At 41.4% G+C, this 15,761-nt stretch overlaps 1 protein-coding gene across 10 annotated transcripts in view; it reads right to left on the reverse strand.

The window, feature by feature from the left end:
* neo1a (neogenin 1a) overlaps window positions 1-15,761 on the reverse strand; it is a 189,975-nt gene that overhangs the window by 73,297 nt on the left and 100,917 nt on the right. For all 10 annotated transcript variants that reach the window (XM_048520567.2, XM_048520568.2, XM_048520565.2 and 7 more), the window contains exons 4-6: window positions 14,882-15,032; window positions 8,114-8,250; window positions 490-644 (exon numbers count right to left, since the gene is read on the reverse strand). In XM_048520567.2, coding sequence (XP_048376524.2) covers window positions 490-644; window positions 8,114-8,250; window positions 14,882-15,032 — 443 coding nt within the window. The remainder of the gene's footprint in view (window positions 1-489; window positions 645-8,113; window positions 8,251-14,881; window positions 15,033-15,761) is intronic.

Here is a 15,761-nt window from a genome sequence, read left to right on the forward strand (position 1 = left end):
TTGGTTGGACCCTTGGATTATACCTATCATGTTATTCTAGACATTTAGATAATTAATTGTAATTACCTCTCTGCCTCATTTAATCAGATTATAGGTCATCCCTTCGCTTGTTATTCAGCGTTGACACTTCACTCACACGTCTAACACTCTTGGCCACCTGCACAGACTTATTATTTGACACTCCACTCACACAGGTTGTGAAATCTTTTGATCTCTCTGCCCATAAATTCTGTATCTGTGTGCTCTTCTTTCACACTTCAACCTCACGAAGGGGCTTCACTCCAAAAGGTTGTGATTTCAAATAAACCTGTTGTGACTTCTGATTTTGTCCACCCCAGTCCAACACCAGCACCTCCACATCATAATAAATGGAAGTATCGGTCCCATTGGCTCAGGTTTATTCTGCACTTAACACTGGGTGAGGCAAGTAACATTTACCCAGGAGAAGCTAATGAAAGGGTATAGGGTACATTTAAATCATTTACTTACAACAATCTTAAAATAGTCACTGGGGATAACCATGTCCCCGTTCTTTATCCATTTCACAGTTGGCATTGGCGTCCCCATCACTTCACATTCAAACACAATGTCCATGGATTCATGAGCATAAATATTGACTGGACGCTTCAGGAAACGTGGGGGTACTGAAACAAAAAGAATGGAATGGTGAGCACACAAACAACAAACACTGCTCCAAAGATAAGCTTCAGTAAATTCAGGGTAATGTAATCTAAGGTTTTTGGATAGATTTGTAGCTCAGGTTGTGGATGTTGTGGTTGGTTCGCTTGCTAAGCTGGTTCATTGTTCCGCAAACATTTCATTACCCCGTTGTGTTTTCCTGCCTGTTAGACGCTACCAACTAGGACTGGACAAGTGACCTAGAACAAGCCATTGACATTAGTTGACAGACTAGAACAGTCAAGAAAAGACAGGCTCTTCAGGAGAAACTAGGCAAACTAACCCACGAAAATGACAATAACAGAGCAAACGCCTGGATAAGAAACCTTTCAGACAAGAAATTGACAGACACAAAGAAAGCTGTTCTCATTCATGGACTCAACTACAACCACAGAGATGCCAACAAAACAGAATTTCCAGCCACAGTAGAAGCCACGCTGAGGACCAATGGTATCAATGAAGAAATACAACTAGCCATAGGACAGACAGTGATCCTGACACTGACCAGAAGGAGCGAACTTAACACTCTCAACACATCAGAAAAGACTGAAAAAGGACAAACACATCATAATACTACCAGCAGACAAAGGGTGCATGACAGTAATACTTACTAAATGGGACTACCTCCCCAAGGCACAGACACTACTAGCCAACAAGAATACATACTGGGAAGTGCGGCAACTGGGTAATAAGATCCTCAACACACTCAAAAGACTCAAACAGACCAGACAAATCAATAAAACAACTACCTAAGAATGAAACCAAAAGGAACTAACACACCCCAATTCTATGGCCTCCCAAAGGTACACAAGCCAGAAGTACCCTTCAGACCTATAATCTCCCTGCCAAGCAAACCATCACGTAAATTAGCCAAGGAGTTACAAAGGAGACTAAAGCACCTAGTCAGCAGGTCACCCCGCTCAGTCCAAGAACTCCTCAATTCCATCAAGGACGTAAGAATAGACAAGGAGGCCATGGCATCATTTGATGTTACTGCCTTATTCACATCAATAGACGTACCACTAGCAAGTGAAATACTGGCAACACTACTAAAACAAGAACAAGACCTGAGAGACACCATCTCCACAGGTAACATGCTGAAGGGACTAGACCTATTGAGGCATACCCACTTTACCTTTAACGGCCAGATATATGAACAGATCAACGGGACACCCATGGGATTGCCTATCTCCAAGCTAAAAGCTGAAGTGGTGATGTAGAGACTCGAGAGCATGGCCCTTCTGCTAATCCAAAAGTCTTGCTGAATGTATTGCCCTCATCTACATATCCAGTTACTTCTTTGAAAAACACAATCAACTTGTTTGGACATAACCTCCCCTGAACAAATCTATGCTGACTGTTGCCAATTAATCTCTGCCTCTCCAAGTCAGATTAATTCTGTCCCTCAGAATTGTTTACAAGTTACCCAACTATTGAGGTTAGACTGACTGGCCTGTAGTTTCCTAGTATATATTTACATTTTGTATATATATCCCTTGCTCCCTTCTTGAGTAATGCTAACACATTGGATGCCCTCCAGTCCCCTGGCACCTCCTCTTGTCTCCTTCAATAGCCTGGGATACATTTCATCCAGCTTGTCTAGCTGGACTTTCACTTACTTTACTTTTTCAGGTACCGTGACTTAAGAGGACACTGGAAACCCATTGACTTCCATTGGATTGGTGCATGATTACAGTTGGAAAAGTACTACAATGGTTTTCCATTGCCTTCTCTAGGAAAGCTGACCAGGAATCTCCACTGATCTTACTACGTGCTATATTGGAAGGATTTACAAATTGACAATCGTCCTATTTGGCCACATTATGAACACGCCTTCACTGGCAAATCCTAAAATAGGACTTGAATCCAGTTTTTCTGGCCCACAGGAACCCTGGTTGGTTAGAGACAGAACTGTAGAATCATTCAAGCATTGCTGAAAAACTTTTTGTTGAAGCTTTTTTGTCTTTCATTCATCTGAACATTTTACAAGAGTTATCAAAATAGTGAGAAAACAACATTTATAATGTATCAGAGTAGACTGCTGATTGGTTTGCAAGTGGATTCTGGTTGATAGAAGTTTTGTGACGGTAAATGCACCGGTTAATGATGGCTAATCGTTAACTGTGATCCTTTGTTAAAATGTTAAACAAGGCAGATAGACTCTGACTGGTTAAGGCATTGCCCTGAGAAATTAACCAGTGAATGGCAGTCACCTATTTTGTTGAGTTGAAACAGGTGCAGTGTGTGTACATGTTCTTTTTGTCAGGAAAGAAGAGGGTCCTGTGTTTTGACATATGGAACTTGAAACACAGAAAGATGTGCCACACCAAGGGCTGACTGAAAATCCTAAACTGGTGGCCCACATAATTCTTAACACACTCGTGATAATCCAACAAATGTCATCCAAATGCAGAATCACATCTAATGTTGGACACTGTTGACAGTTTTGCAGGCATAAGAGAGTTGGGTATGGTCAGTACCTGCCTTCTTGTGAACAGCAAAAGCAATATATCATTTGATATGATGGCATCTGGAACATATGATGAACACACATTGCATCACACCAGTTCTGAAATTCACATCCAACTAGTTCACATTGCTGTTTCCCCTTTTCAATGGTGTCTCCTGTGTATGATTCTGATTATTACAAGACAAAAAGCTTTGATAAAAATAATTTAAGGATCAAGGGAAGGAGGCAATAGCCTAGTGATGGACTGTTAACTCAGAGACCCAAGTTCAATGGTAGAATTTGAATTTAATAAAATCTGGAATTAGGAATCTAATAATGCCAATTGTCAGAAAAGCCACCTGGTTCACTAGTGTCCTTTAGAGAAGGAAACTGCCATCCTTATCTGGTCTGGCTTGCATGTGACTCCAGACCCACGCAAAGTGGTTGACTCTTAACTGCCATCTGGGCAATTAGGGATAGACAACAAACGCCAGCTTAGCCAGAGATGCCCTCACCTCTTGAATGAACTTTTTAAAAAATCAGTTGCGAAAAGGTTTATACTGAGTTTTCTGAATCCGTGAATTAAGATGGGCTAAACTGTCTCAAAGTTATCTTGTAGTCTTACTACTGAATATTTTTATTTTATTACAATGTGAAATAAAGAATTTGTTTATCAACACCCTGTAGAATTAGTTTAATGTCGTCATCATTTGATGTCTCTCTAATAAGTAATCTACAGTAAATAGGGAACCTGACTCCATAGTTTCATCCTTCACCAAACCTTCATTAAATTCAGTTGCATCTTAATGACTGGCACAGACTGTTGCTATAGCTACTAATTAGTCATCACTTACAGAAAATCATTAGTGTCTGAGACAGCTGCAATGAGTAAATCACAAATTCAGTTAAATATACTTGTACGGGGGAGCTGCTATGATCCAAGGCACCTGGCCTGAAACCACACTGGGATTGTTAGCTGTTTGATGGAATAGGTCACTTTAGTCTGAACAACACTCATTTATTTGAGCAATTTGTCAAGAGTCTTAGATCATTTGTTAGACTTTACCCAAAGGCAGCCTATTGGGGCAGACAGCAAAATACAGATCACCTTCACCCTGTGCTCATTTTAGAGAGCAAGTATGCACCTGCCACACAGAAGGTGCCAGAGGTATTTCTGCAAAGACATAGACCACTGCAGCTGGTTTGCCAGTTCAAATCCTTGGTCTGTACACTGGTTCAAAGATTTTTTAAAATTGACATATCCTCCTCTGTACAGCTTCCTTTCCTCTCAGGTCAGGAAGATTGCTAATATCTAGATTGTAAATCACACTCCTGATGCCTGACAGATTGATCCAGTGTCACCAGGTGATTACATGTCAGAAATGTTCAGCACTTCACTTCTGACCAAAAGGGCAGATTATAAAATTGCCAACAATTCAGCTAAAGTGAGCTGCAGACACAACCCAATTACTGCAGATGGATTCAATCATCCTCCAGGTCACACATGTGGAAAATACCATAATACTCAGACTTTAGAATCAAACTTCGTAAATGCACCAAACACAGCGAGTGCTAGAGGTAGAATGAACTAAGGTTGGAAATGTGACTCAATTTGCCACAGGTACGACAGGCTAAAAACTGCACTTTAGCCTTACACAGGCACAGGAGAGAGAATCAGGAGCAAATCACATTATTTACAGATCTGCTCACCTCCTGGTCTGAAGGCATTTCCACTACCTTCTGGAAGTATAGTTTTACTTTTTCTTATTTGTTTATGGGATATGAGGGTTGCTGGCTGGATCAGCATGTATTGACCTGCCCTGGAGAAGGTGGTGCGAGATGCTTCTTGAACTGCTGCAAACTTTGGGGTATAGGGACACTCACTATTAGGAAGGTAGTTCCAAGATTTTGATCCAGAGACGCTGATGGAACCGCAAATCAGGATTGTGTGTGTGTCATTAATATCTGTAAAAGGATTGGTTTAAATTTCTAAAGTTCTGAGAGGTCTAATGTTCTACAGTTAAATTTTAACCAAAGCCCAAGCACCATATCGAGGTAAAAGGCAAGGCAAGTGTGGCTTGGGTGGGGGAGACAGAAGGTGAAGACTGCCTGTAATGCATCTGACAGCTGCCCTTTATTGATTTAACACAGCTTTATTGCTTTAAGGTGAAACTTTTACCCTTTCTTGGGGGGGGGGGGGGACTCCCCCACCCAACAGAGCTGTTGGCTAGTCAGGTCATGTGGTAACTCTAATTCTAGAGTGCTACTGGAAGCAGCAGCTATTACTGTCACAGAGGGTCACCAATGCTAAGGAGGCCAGGAACACGGTGTATCAGCAGGAGTGAGTGGTCAAGTAGGGGCATGAAAACAAATTTAAAAGGTAAGGGGTTAGTTAAAGGACCTGAATGGGTTGGCACCAATGAATCCAGGGCACTCAAAACAGATTCCCCCACCCGCTACCTTGGCTGAATGACCTGACACAGTGAAGGCTGCCTGCTTGCCACATGTCCTGGGCTTCCCCCTCCCCACAAGTAAAACACCAGCAGTGTAATGCAGCCCTTTAGTGGCTATTAACGAACCACCTCCGGCATCATTTGGCTTAAGGGCAGGTGGGCTGGCCAAGAGCTTTGACACAACATGCAACATTTCAGACAGGTCAAGGTGTGCCAGCAGCTGAATTTTATGTTGTAGTCCGAACAAGGGAAAGGAGAAGAGGAAACTGCAGCCCTTAAAGATAGCTTCTAGGAAAGGCACGGCATTTAACTATTACTCTGGTTGTTGTTTTGTGCAATGTGAGTTCCCAGTCCCTGACGACCACACCTGCTCAGCACAGTTACAAGCCTTGATATTTAGTCAAATTACCTGAACAATGCTAAGCCTGGGTGGGAAGGCTTGGTAGCTGGAACACACTGTATGAAAGTCAGAGGTTAAGCCCTTTGGCAGGAAGAATAGGCGAGCTGAACATTATTTAAATGGAGAATGACTGCAGAAAGCTGCAATGCAGAGGGATGAGAGGGTCTCCTTTTGTGAATCACAAAAGTTAGCATCCAAGTTCAGCAGCTAATAGCAGCAAACAGAATATTGGCCTTCATTTCAAAGGATAAAGTTGCCACAGTCCTCTGGACCTGGGCTGCTCTCTCATTAGAGAGATGACTGGCAGTGGTTTAACCTGAGGGTCACCATGCCTCAGGTGAGTGGACAGGTTGAGAAGGAGGGACCTTCATGGTAACCTCAGCCTGTGCTGGAATTGAACATTCACTACATCACAAACCTTCTGTCTAGCCAAGTGAACTAACCAACCGCTCATTACAAAGGGAATAGAGAATAAAATTTAGAAAACCTTGCAAAAAATTTGACAAAGCACTAGTCAGACCACAGTGGAAATATTCTGAACTGCACATACATTACAGAGATAAGGAGGAATTTTTTCTCTGACAGTAATGAATTGAATTCTTTACAGAGGGCTGTCTAAGGTGAGTCATTAAGTGTATTCAAGGCTGAGACAGACAAGTCTTTAATCAGAAAGAGAATCAAAGGTTATGGGGAAAAAGCTGGGAAGTGGAGTTAAGGATTATCGGATCAGCAGTGGTCTTGTCGAATGGTGGAGCAGACTTAATAGGCCGAATGGCCACTTCTGCTTCCATAACTTACGGTCTGATGGTATGGTGGACACACGTCCATAGACACATTCTATGTATGATTTATCTTAATTCATCGTCTTAATCTTATTCCACTGCTAGCAGCAGTGATTTAATAATCTTCAATATTTCATCACACAGCTCAGAGTGCTCATCAAACTCAGAGTTTGGAAGCAGGGAACCTGTGATTGTACTGCTGAGTTCATACTCAGTCCTGCTAATGATCAGGGCGGCAGCCAGTATTTTTCTAAATTATCATTTTCCAAAGAGTCTCTGGCCTGCAACCAGGCTTGTCGACCATGGTAGGCATCAGAGTTCAGCTGACTCCTGCCCATCACCAACGCTGATTGTTTAGTCGGGGTCAGGGCACTGATCAGTGCTCCGGATCCAAAATTCAGGCTGACTTCTCACCAGCCTACGGGACCTGAAGGCTCAAACTGCAATTAAGCCAACGGCATAGATCAGGAGTGGGAACTAGGATGACGGGGAAAACTTGAAAGGAAATGGGGCTGTGCGCATGAACCAACACTCTATAAGCCCAGAGCACATCCACATCTCTATATACACGGAACAGGCCAAATAAGCTTAGCGAGGGCTAGACTCCAGACTGTTGTCAGTAGGCAACACTCAGTAAGAAAAATCAAAGAAAGAATTAAATGACAAGTCATTGAGAGGAACTCCCTCCTGGACTCTAGATTATTTTCAGGATTCAAATTTACACTTAGGTGGAACTGTGCTTTTGGAACACACAAAACTTCTTCATCAGCAGCATCCTCAGGACAGGAGGGAAGCAAATCAGCTAACAAAAAAAACTGTTTCTGGTTCCACATTTCAAAACAATGTTACCATTAGAAAATGTTTCCCTTTTGTGAGGTAAAATATAAAACTAAAACAGAAAGTGCCGCCAAAAGTCTGTTTCTCTCTCCAAATATGCTGCCAGATCTATTGTGTTTCTCTAGCATTTGCTGCTTTTATTTCAGATTTTAGCATCCACAGTGTTTGCTTTCTTTTCAGACAACTTTTGAAGAGTTTTACCAAATGAAGGAGAAAGTAATCATAAGCTATGCTTAGAGGATGAAATGAAGTGAGATGGGAGAAGGTTTCAGTAGATTCTTAGATTGAATGGCTCGTCTCTGAGCAACAAACAAACAACCATACCTTCCACTCCATGCAACCACCCTGCACAGGCCTGAACTACACACACTTCACACACTCCACTGGCCAAAACATGATTATGTTAATAGGAAATGGATTGTGCCTGATTTGTGTAATTATCCAAACTAACAGTCATCATCAAAAGGAACTGAAACATCCCCAGAACACTCAGTTATATGTTTGGTTATTGCACCTTGCACAGTGAGCTCTGTTTGAGCATGTACTGTTTCATTCCCATTCTCCACAATGCAGTCGTAAATCCCAGCATCATCTTCTGTGACGTCACTTATCTGTAGATTACCACTTCCGACCAAAGTGATCTTCTGAAACCTAAATTTTTAAACAGACATTTAGTAAGAAAGCAATATCAGATTATAGAGCATAATATGAAAAAACAAACAGAAAAATACGGGAATAAAAACAACTATCTTTTCAACTGGTGAAAATCCTACCCACCTTCTCATCTGTTGTATTGTCACTGAGTCAATATCCTGAAACTCCTCACTAACAGCATGGTAGATGTACAAAGTCTACATAGACTGTAGTTGCTCATGCTGGGCTCACCACCACCATCTTCTCAGGACAATGGACTCTGGTCTTGTGCAACATCCTAAAAACTTTAAAGTTTTTAAAATACAGATGTTCCCATTTATTCTCTAAAGTCTGTCCCCCACACATATATCACCTTGTTCAATTCTCACACTTCAGTATTAAAATTTGTTTTGACAAGTTATTGATGCCTTGAGTTACAACATCCTATTAAATTACTCAATCATGACTTCAGTAACTGTATGATTTTCACCTTAGAATCACATCATTCTGCAATGGAGATAACAAAGTGTGGAGCTGGATGAACACAGCAGGCCAAGCAGCATCTTAGGAGCACAAAAGCTGACGTTTCGGGCCTACGCCCTTCATCAGAAAAGCTCTGACCAAGGGTCTAGGCCCGAAACGTCAGCTTTTGTGCTCCTAAGATGCTGCTTGGCCTGCTGTGTTCATCCAGCTCCACACTTTGTTATCTTGGATTCTCCAGCATCTGCAGTTCCCATTATCTCTCAATTCTTTATGGACTTCAGTAAGGCATTTGATAAGGTTCCCCATGGTAGGCTCATTCAGAAGGTCAGGAGGAATGGGATACAGGGGAACTTAGCTGCTTGGATACAGAATTGGCTGGCCAACAGAAGACAGCGAGTGGTAGTAGAAGGAAAATATTCTGCCTGGAAGTCAGTGGTGAGTGGAGTTCCACAGGGCTCTGTCCTTGGGCCTCTACTGTTTGTAATTTTTATTAATGACTTGGACGAGGGGATTGAAGGATGGGTCAGCAAGTTTGCAGACGACACAAAGGTCGGAGGTGTCGTTGACAGTGTGGAGGGCTGTTGTAGGCTGCAGCGGGACATTGACAGGATGCAGAGATGGGCTGAGAGGTGGCAGATGGAGTTCAACCTGGATGAATGCGAGGTGATGCATTTTGGAAGGTCGAATTTGAAAGCTGAGTACAGGATTAAGGATCGGATTCTTGGCAGCGTGGAGGAACAGAGGGATCTTGGTGTGCAGATACATAGATCCCTTAAAATGGCCACCCAAGTGGACAGGGTTGTTAAGAAAGCATATGGTGTTTTGGCTTTCATTAACAGGGGGATTGAGTTTAAGAGTCGTGAGATCTTGTTGCAGCTCTATAAAACTTTGGTTAGACCGCACTTGGAATACTGCGTCCAGTTCTGGGCGCCCTATTATAGGAAAGATGTGGATGCTTTGGAGAGGGTTCAGAGGAGGTTTACCAGGATGCTGCCTGGACTGGAGGGCTTATCTTATGAAGAGAGGTTGACTGAGCTCGGTCTCTTTTCATTGGAGAAAAGGAGGAGGAGAGGGGACCTAATTGAGGTATACAAGATAATGAGAGGCATAGATAGAGTTGATAGCCAGAGACTATTTCCCAGGGCAGAAATGGCTAGCACGAGGGGTCATAGTTTTAAGCTGGTTGGTGGAAAGTATAGAGGGGATGTCAGAGGCAGGTTCTTTACGCAGAGAGTTGTGAGAGCATGGAATGCGTTGCCAACAGCAGTTGTGGAAGCAAGGTCATTGGGGTCTTTTAAGAGACTGCTGGACATGTATATGGTCACAGAAATTTGAGGGTGCATACATGAGGATCAATGGTCGGCACAACATTGTGGGCTGAAGGGCCTGTTCTGTGCTGTACTGTTCTATGTTCTATGTTCTAAGTTAGTTGATCATCTTCAACCTCCATAACTAGTCATTCTCAATTACAAAAATCTGTAAATAACAACCGCTTCTCATCTCAACTATGGCTTTTCATTAACACACAGGACTTCAACAAAGAATAAGCGGAAGATTTTCCTCACTATCAAAGTAATTATACAAACACTTTGACAATGCTCTTTTTGATATTCCAGGAGTAAAATTTCTGTTAATTTTGGTCTCCACAGTTCCATTGCTTATCAGGTCCCTTCAGAAGCTTATTCCTTAGGACTGCTGTAGTCAGTGCTTCTGCACCATCATCCACCCTCCATGAACTCATGTACTATTACTGCAATGACCAACTCAGTGCAAAGACAGGGGTAAAGGAACTGTATGCTTTCAAACTGAGGCATTCAAACCAGAATGTCCAAGGTCATAGCTTTAGTGAGTTAATTGATCTCATTGTGAATACTACAATTAATCCCAGAGTTATGGAAGGCAAAAGTAAGTCACGATTCTCATGTGTGACCACTGTCCAGACATTCCTCAGAGTGAATGTTGCGCGAGGACAGCATTGGGCCGAGATGTCTTGAAACCAGAGTGCCTGCCACCAGGGAATCCGGATCAATTAACACTTTCAAGACAAAGATCAATAAACATTTTATTAGATAAAAGGATTAAGAGATATGGAAGTAAACGGAGCTGAAGTACAGAACAACATTAAATACCCTTCTATTAGACAAGGGTACTCGAGGTCAGAGAAATCAAGGTGGTAAATGGAATTACAAAACACAACAGTAATGATCTAACAGAGGAGCAGAACACACTCGCGGCTTCCTGTTCTTTAATCAGGCACACACAGCAAGAATGATTCCTTGGGCCGAAGGTTCATGGGTGCCCCCTGAACAGTGAGCATTTCCAAGAGAGAGAGAGCGGAGAAGGAAACTCATCCAAACGAAGACATTTCGCAATTTTCTCCTCAGGCAATTCTCTCTTTTAAGATTAATTGGTTTTTGGTGTAAAATCTTAGGTGTATGTAAAGATGATGTACATCTCATAACAGGATGGGCTGGATAATTAAAAGGTTTTGTTTTAAAAGTGAGAATGAAGCTCCCTGACCCTATGTGAAGTGGTTGGCAAGGAACAAACTCCTGGGCTTAAGTTGAATTTTAAAAATTCTACACAACTTGAAAGGCCTGACAGACTGGATTTCAGAACAGAACCTGCAAGTAAGTTTTACCCAAATGATATCCAGACATAGAGGTAGCCATCACATTAAAGGTTATTGGAAAGAACACAAATTAATAAAATGTGTATCTGTTTTTGGGCTGTAGTTCTGAGTTTGTGTTTGAATTTGATTCCTCCTAGGGGCACCTCATTCAAGGCCTCTTCAGTACAGAGACTGCCTGAACTCAACAGGGGCTGAAATATTCACATATTTGGCAATCTTTCATCCCATTATGTAACTCTCTCAACATCATTACATTGCAGGTAATGAAACAGAAAGTCAGCACACAACTTGTTGAAATGTGGATTAGTGGAAAACATCAGCTGTCAGTAAACAGGGAAAGGGCACGTAGGATACCAAAAACCTGAGAATCATTATCAGTACAGAGGCAAAGATGTTACTGGGACTTCTGAAGAGGTTAAGAGCAACAAATGAATTTACTGAAGGTGAGAGAAAGGTTGTTTGCTGAGCTACAACTTGGGACAGAGAATCCCTCACATAGATAACAGCTGTGTATACTTTAGGCTGACTGTAACTCTGTCCAAGAGCCTGTGTTTTGAAGGTATTAAAATCTCACCCATTATAATTTGAGTGAGGACACAATATACACAAGGAAATACAATCTTCCCTGCAGGCAGAAACCACACGCTTGGATGCTCATGGAGTGTTTGGCTAAGGTCAGAATCCAGGAAGATTATTTTAGGGGACTGGGAATTTAACTCTATCTGGTCACAACCATTGTGACTTTTGTTTGAGGTCTGAATCGAAGAGATTGCATTACTGCATGTGGGAAATGGTCACTTACGCTATCAGCTCCTGACAATATTTTAAGGGAAATTCAAACAAATTTGGCCCAGTTTTGATTAATTATTTATTTTCCCCAGTCTTGCAGACTGGTAAGATACAAAATTCATTATTCTATAGGAGCCTCTCCCTGCAAACATCTCCTTTAACACTGCATGCTTTTTCAAACTGATATAGAGGTGTAGCAAGTCTGAATTGACAACAATCCGTATGCAACATTGCCCAGCATTCAAGATGTCTGCAGCTCTATTTGATTACTTCTCAGCCCCAATAGAATTTACTGAATTATAGGCCATCATTAAATCACATACACTTGCATTGGAAAGCAGACATAAATCAATGGGCTTTTTTTTAAAAGAAAAAGGTTTATCTGATAAATTCCTGCTGTTTACGCCATTTCAGTAGCACCTATACACAGCTGAAAGAAAGTCCCTGATAATCCGCATGCAGCGTCAGGCTCAACCTTAATAAGACACTCACTTCCCTGTTTGGGATGTCTATTTTAGTACAGGTCAATTGGGGAAAATACGCTTTAAAAAAGCAAACCTCAAGTAATTCTCTCTGCTCACAGCAGCCCTCCTGTACCCCAACCTCAAAATCCTACTTCTTCCTCCTTCTCCTTTCCAGCCTTAAAAGGCATTTCATGCTGGTGTTCTGTATATTGTCCTGTCACTGTTGTGCTTAACTAGATAGAGCATGTTTAGCAGGTTTCAATTCTTGGAGTATTGTGGCCAAGTTTATTCTTATTATCAGCCAGTGCTTCATTTACATCTCAGGCTATATAGGACAGCCAGTGAACAGCAGCAACCAGCTTGGCTATTTATCCCTTCACTAGCCCAAAGACAGATCCATCAGGGCAGCACCAATTTAACAATAACCTGCTCAGTGATGTTCACCTCAGTTCTGCAAGGGCCTTTCAGCTATTGATCTCATCACAGCCTCAGTACAAACGTGGAAAAAAAACTGAATTCCAGAGGTAAGGTGAGAGTGGCTGTCTTTGACATCAAGTCACATTCAACTGAGTGTGGTATGATGCAGCCCAAACAAAACTGGAGTTAATGAAATAATTGGGCAATGGAAGGGGTCATACCTGGAACAAGAGAAGATGGTTGCAGTGGGTGGAGGTCAGACATCTTTGCAGGAAATCCTCAGTTTTTTTTTTCAATTTTCTAATCATCCTATTGAGTGATGTTATTAAACACCTGTGGAGCAGATAGGACTTGAACCCAGGCCTCTTGGCTCAGAGGTAGCGACACTAGCATTGCATGGTAATAGTCACTGAGACCCTCTGCATACTGTCCTTGGTCCAACCATCTTCAGCTGCTTCATCAATGACCTTCCCTCCATCGTAATGTCAATGGTAATGATTACACAAAGTTCAGCAGCTCCAGTCAGTAATTTCCCATACTATCCTGACTTGAAAATATATCCATTCTTTCAACTTTGCTGGATGAAAATCCTGGAACATCCTTTCAAACAGCCTGGGGTATTCCTTCAGCAGTTCAAGAAAACACTCTCCACCATTTATTCAAGGGCATTTAGGGATGAGTAATAAATGCCAGCCCAGCCAGTGAAACCCACATCCCATGAGTGAATTTTTAAAAAAGGCTTAAAGGATAAAATGGTCAGCTTCAGTCTTGTTTCTTGTTATGTTCTTACCTTCTGAGCAATTATTTAACGGTTTCATCAGATACATGTCCAGATCTCTTAACACTTTTTTCAACCTTTCTCCATCATACATCCTATATGCTTATGTAGAATGCAGGTGGACTCTTTAAAGCTTTCTTGCTGTAAGTGGTGGTGATAGTATACTTGTAAGACTCCCTGCTTATTCTGCAATGCAGATAATTGCCAGCATACCAACCAAATCTATTCCAAAATATTTTTGAAATCTGCTCTTCAAAATGCGGATTGACACTGGCAAAGGGGCATTTATTATCCATACCAATGGCCACATTAGTTGAGACTGAAATTCCAGGCAAACCAGATGAGGCAGGTTTCCTTCTCTGAAGGACTTTGAGTTGGATTTTATGACAATCCAGCAGGTTTTGTGGTCGTTTTTCTGATGCCAGTTCATAAATGATCAACCTTCATTGATTGATGAATTAAACTTCACAATGTGCCATGGTTGCATTTGAACTCTGCACTCTGGTTTACCAACCTGGCACCATAGCTATTAACCTATTACATCCCAAGCTTTGCTTATTAACCATGAATCACAATATTGAGTCAAAATTGTGCGACTGCCTGACTTTTAAATGGAGGGTGAATGCTATCTGAGACACTGTCTAAATTCTCCCCATCCTGTAACTCTGCTTCTCCACTTGAATTTCACTCTAATCTGCAAAGCCACAGGAAACACTGCTAAGTTACACATTTTCCATATTCTCTTTAACTCTCAAATTCAGTCAGATCGTCTTAGCTCTTGTTATTCTGTAATTCATATTTAGTTACTTATGGTTGATGTCTCTGTGTTACAGGATTTCTAGAGCACAAACGTTGTGACTTGGCTACAATGGCCATACAAATGGCATTTTATAAAGGGGTTTTCATCCCATACTGCCTTTAAACCACATTTTTGTGCCAACTTTGCCAAAGACCCAAAAAAAATGGCAAGTGAGTCATGACCAGGGTCATGGAGAATTATCGGTTAAGGGTCCTAGATGAATAATCAATGATGTTCTCCCAGTCTAAACTAACAAGTTCACTCTGAGAATGGAGTTAATAACTCACCTTTCAAAGATAGTGTCTGAATTATGGTTCCAATGAATGGTGGGGCTTGGGTAACCAGAGACCACACAAGGTAATATTATTGTCTGGCCTGCTATTTTACTAACAGGAACAGGTTGCTGCAGAAACTTCACCTTTCGTTCTGCACCCATCTCTGAAAAAGAACAAAGTGAGACTATCAGTGAACAGTTATCAAAATTACACAGAGCTCCTATTTTCAATTATAACAGTGCACACAGACATGACAGGTACAGATACATACAACCATTAGACAGAATGAACGTGGAATAAATGAGAGTAACAGTCTATATTTTAAAACTTTTTGCAGAATTAATCTCAAGTTCACTGAGGCAAAGGAAGTTTGTTATAATGGAACATTGACAAAGTTTGGCAAAGTAAAGCTTCCTTAACTGAACGTCAACTTTGGAGTCAGCCTAACTGTAACAGAATGATATCTTACATTTACATTTATTTACCAATCATCTTACACCCTCTCAGTGAGATAGCTGACTGAATGTCAGAATAAAAGCAGTTAGGCATTGGATTAGAATTATCTAAACTCATTTCACATAAAGTCTGGGGTCATCATAGAGTGGCAGAACACAGAAACAGATCCTTCGGTGCAGCCAATCATGACAACAATAATTCCAAACTAAACTAGGCCCACCTGCCTACGCTTGGCCCATATCCCTCTAGACATTTCTTACTCACAAACTTATCTAAATATCTTTTAAAACTTCTAACTGTAACTGTACCTGCATGTACCACTTCCTCTGGAAGTTCATTCCAAACAAGAACCATTCTGTGTGTAAAAAAAATTATCTCTCATTTCTTTTTTAAAAATCTATCTCTTTTCACCTTAAAAAAATGTCCCTTAGTCTTT

This window comes from Stegostoma tigrinum, chromosome 36, assembly GCF_030684315.1.
Source record: "Stegostoma tigrinum isolate sSteTig4 chromosome 36, sSteTig4.hap1, whole genome shotgun sequence".
NCBI classification, from domain to species: Eukaryota; Metazoa; Chordata; class Chondrichthyes; order Orectolobiformes; family Stegostomatidae; genus Stegostoma; species Stegostoma tigrinum.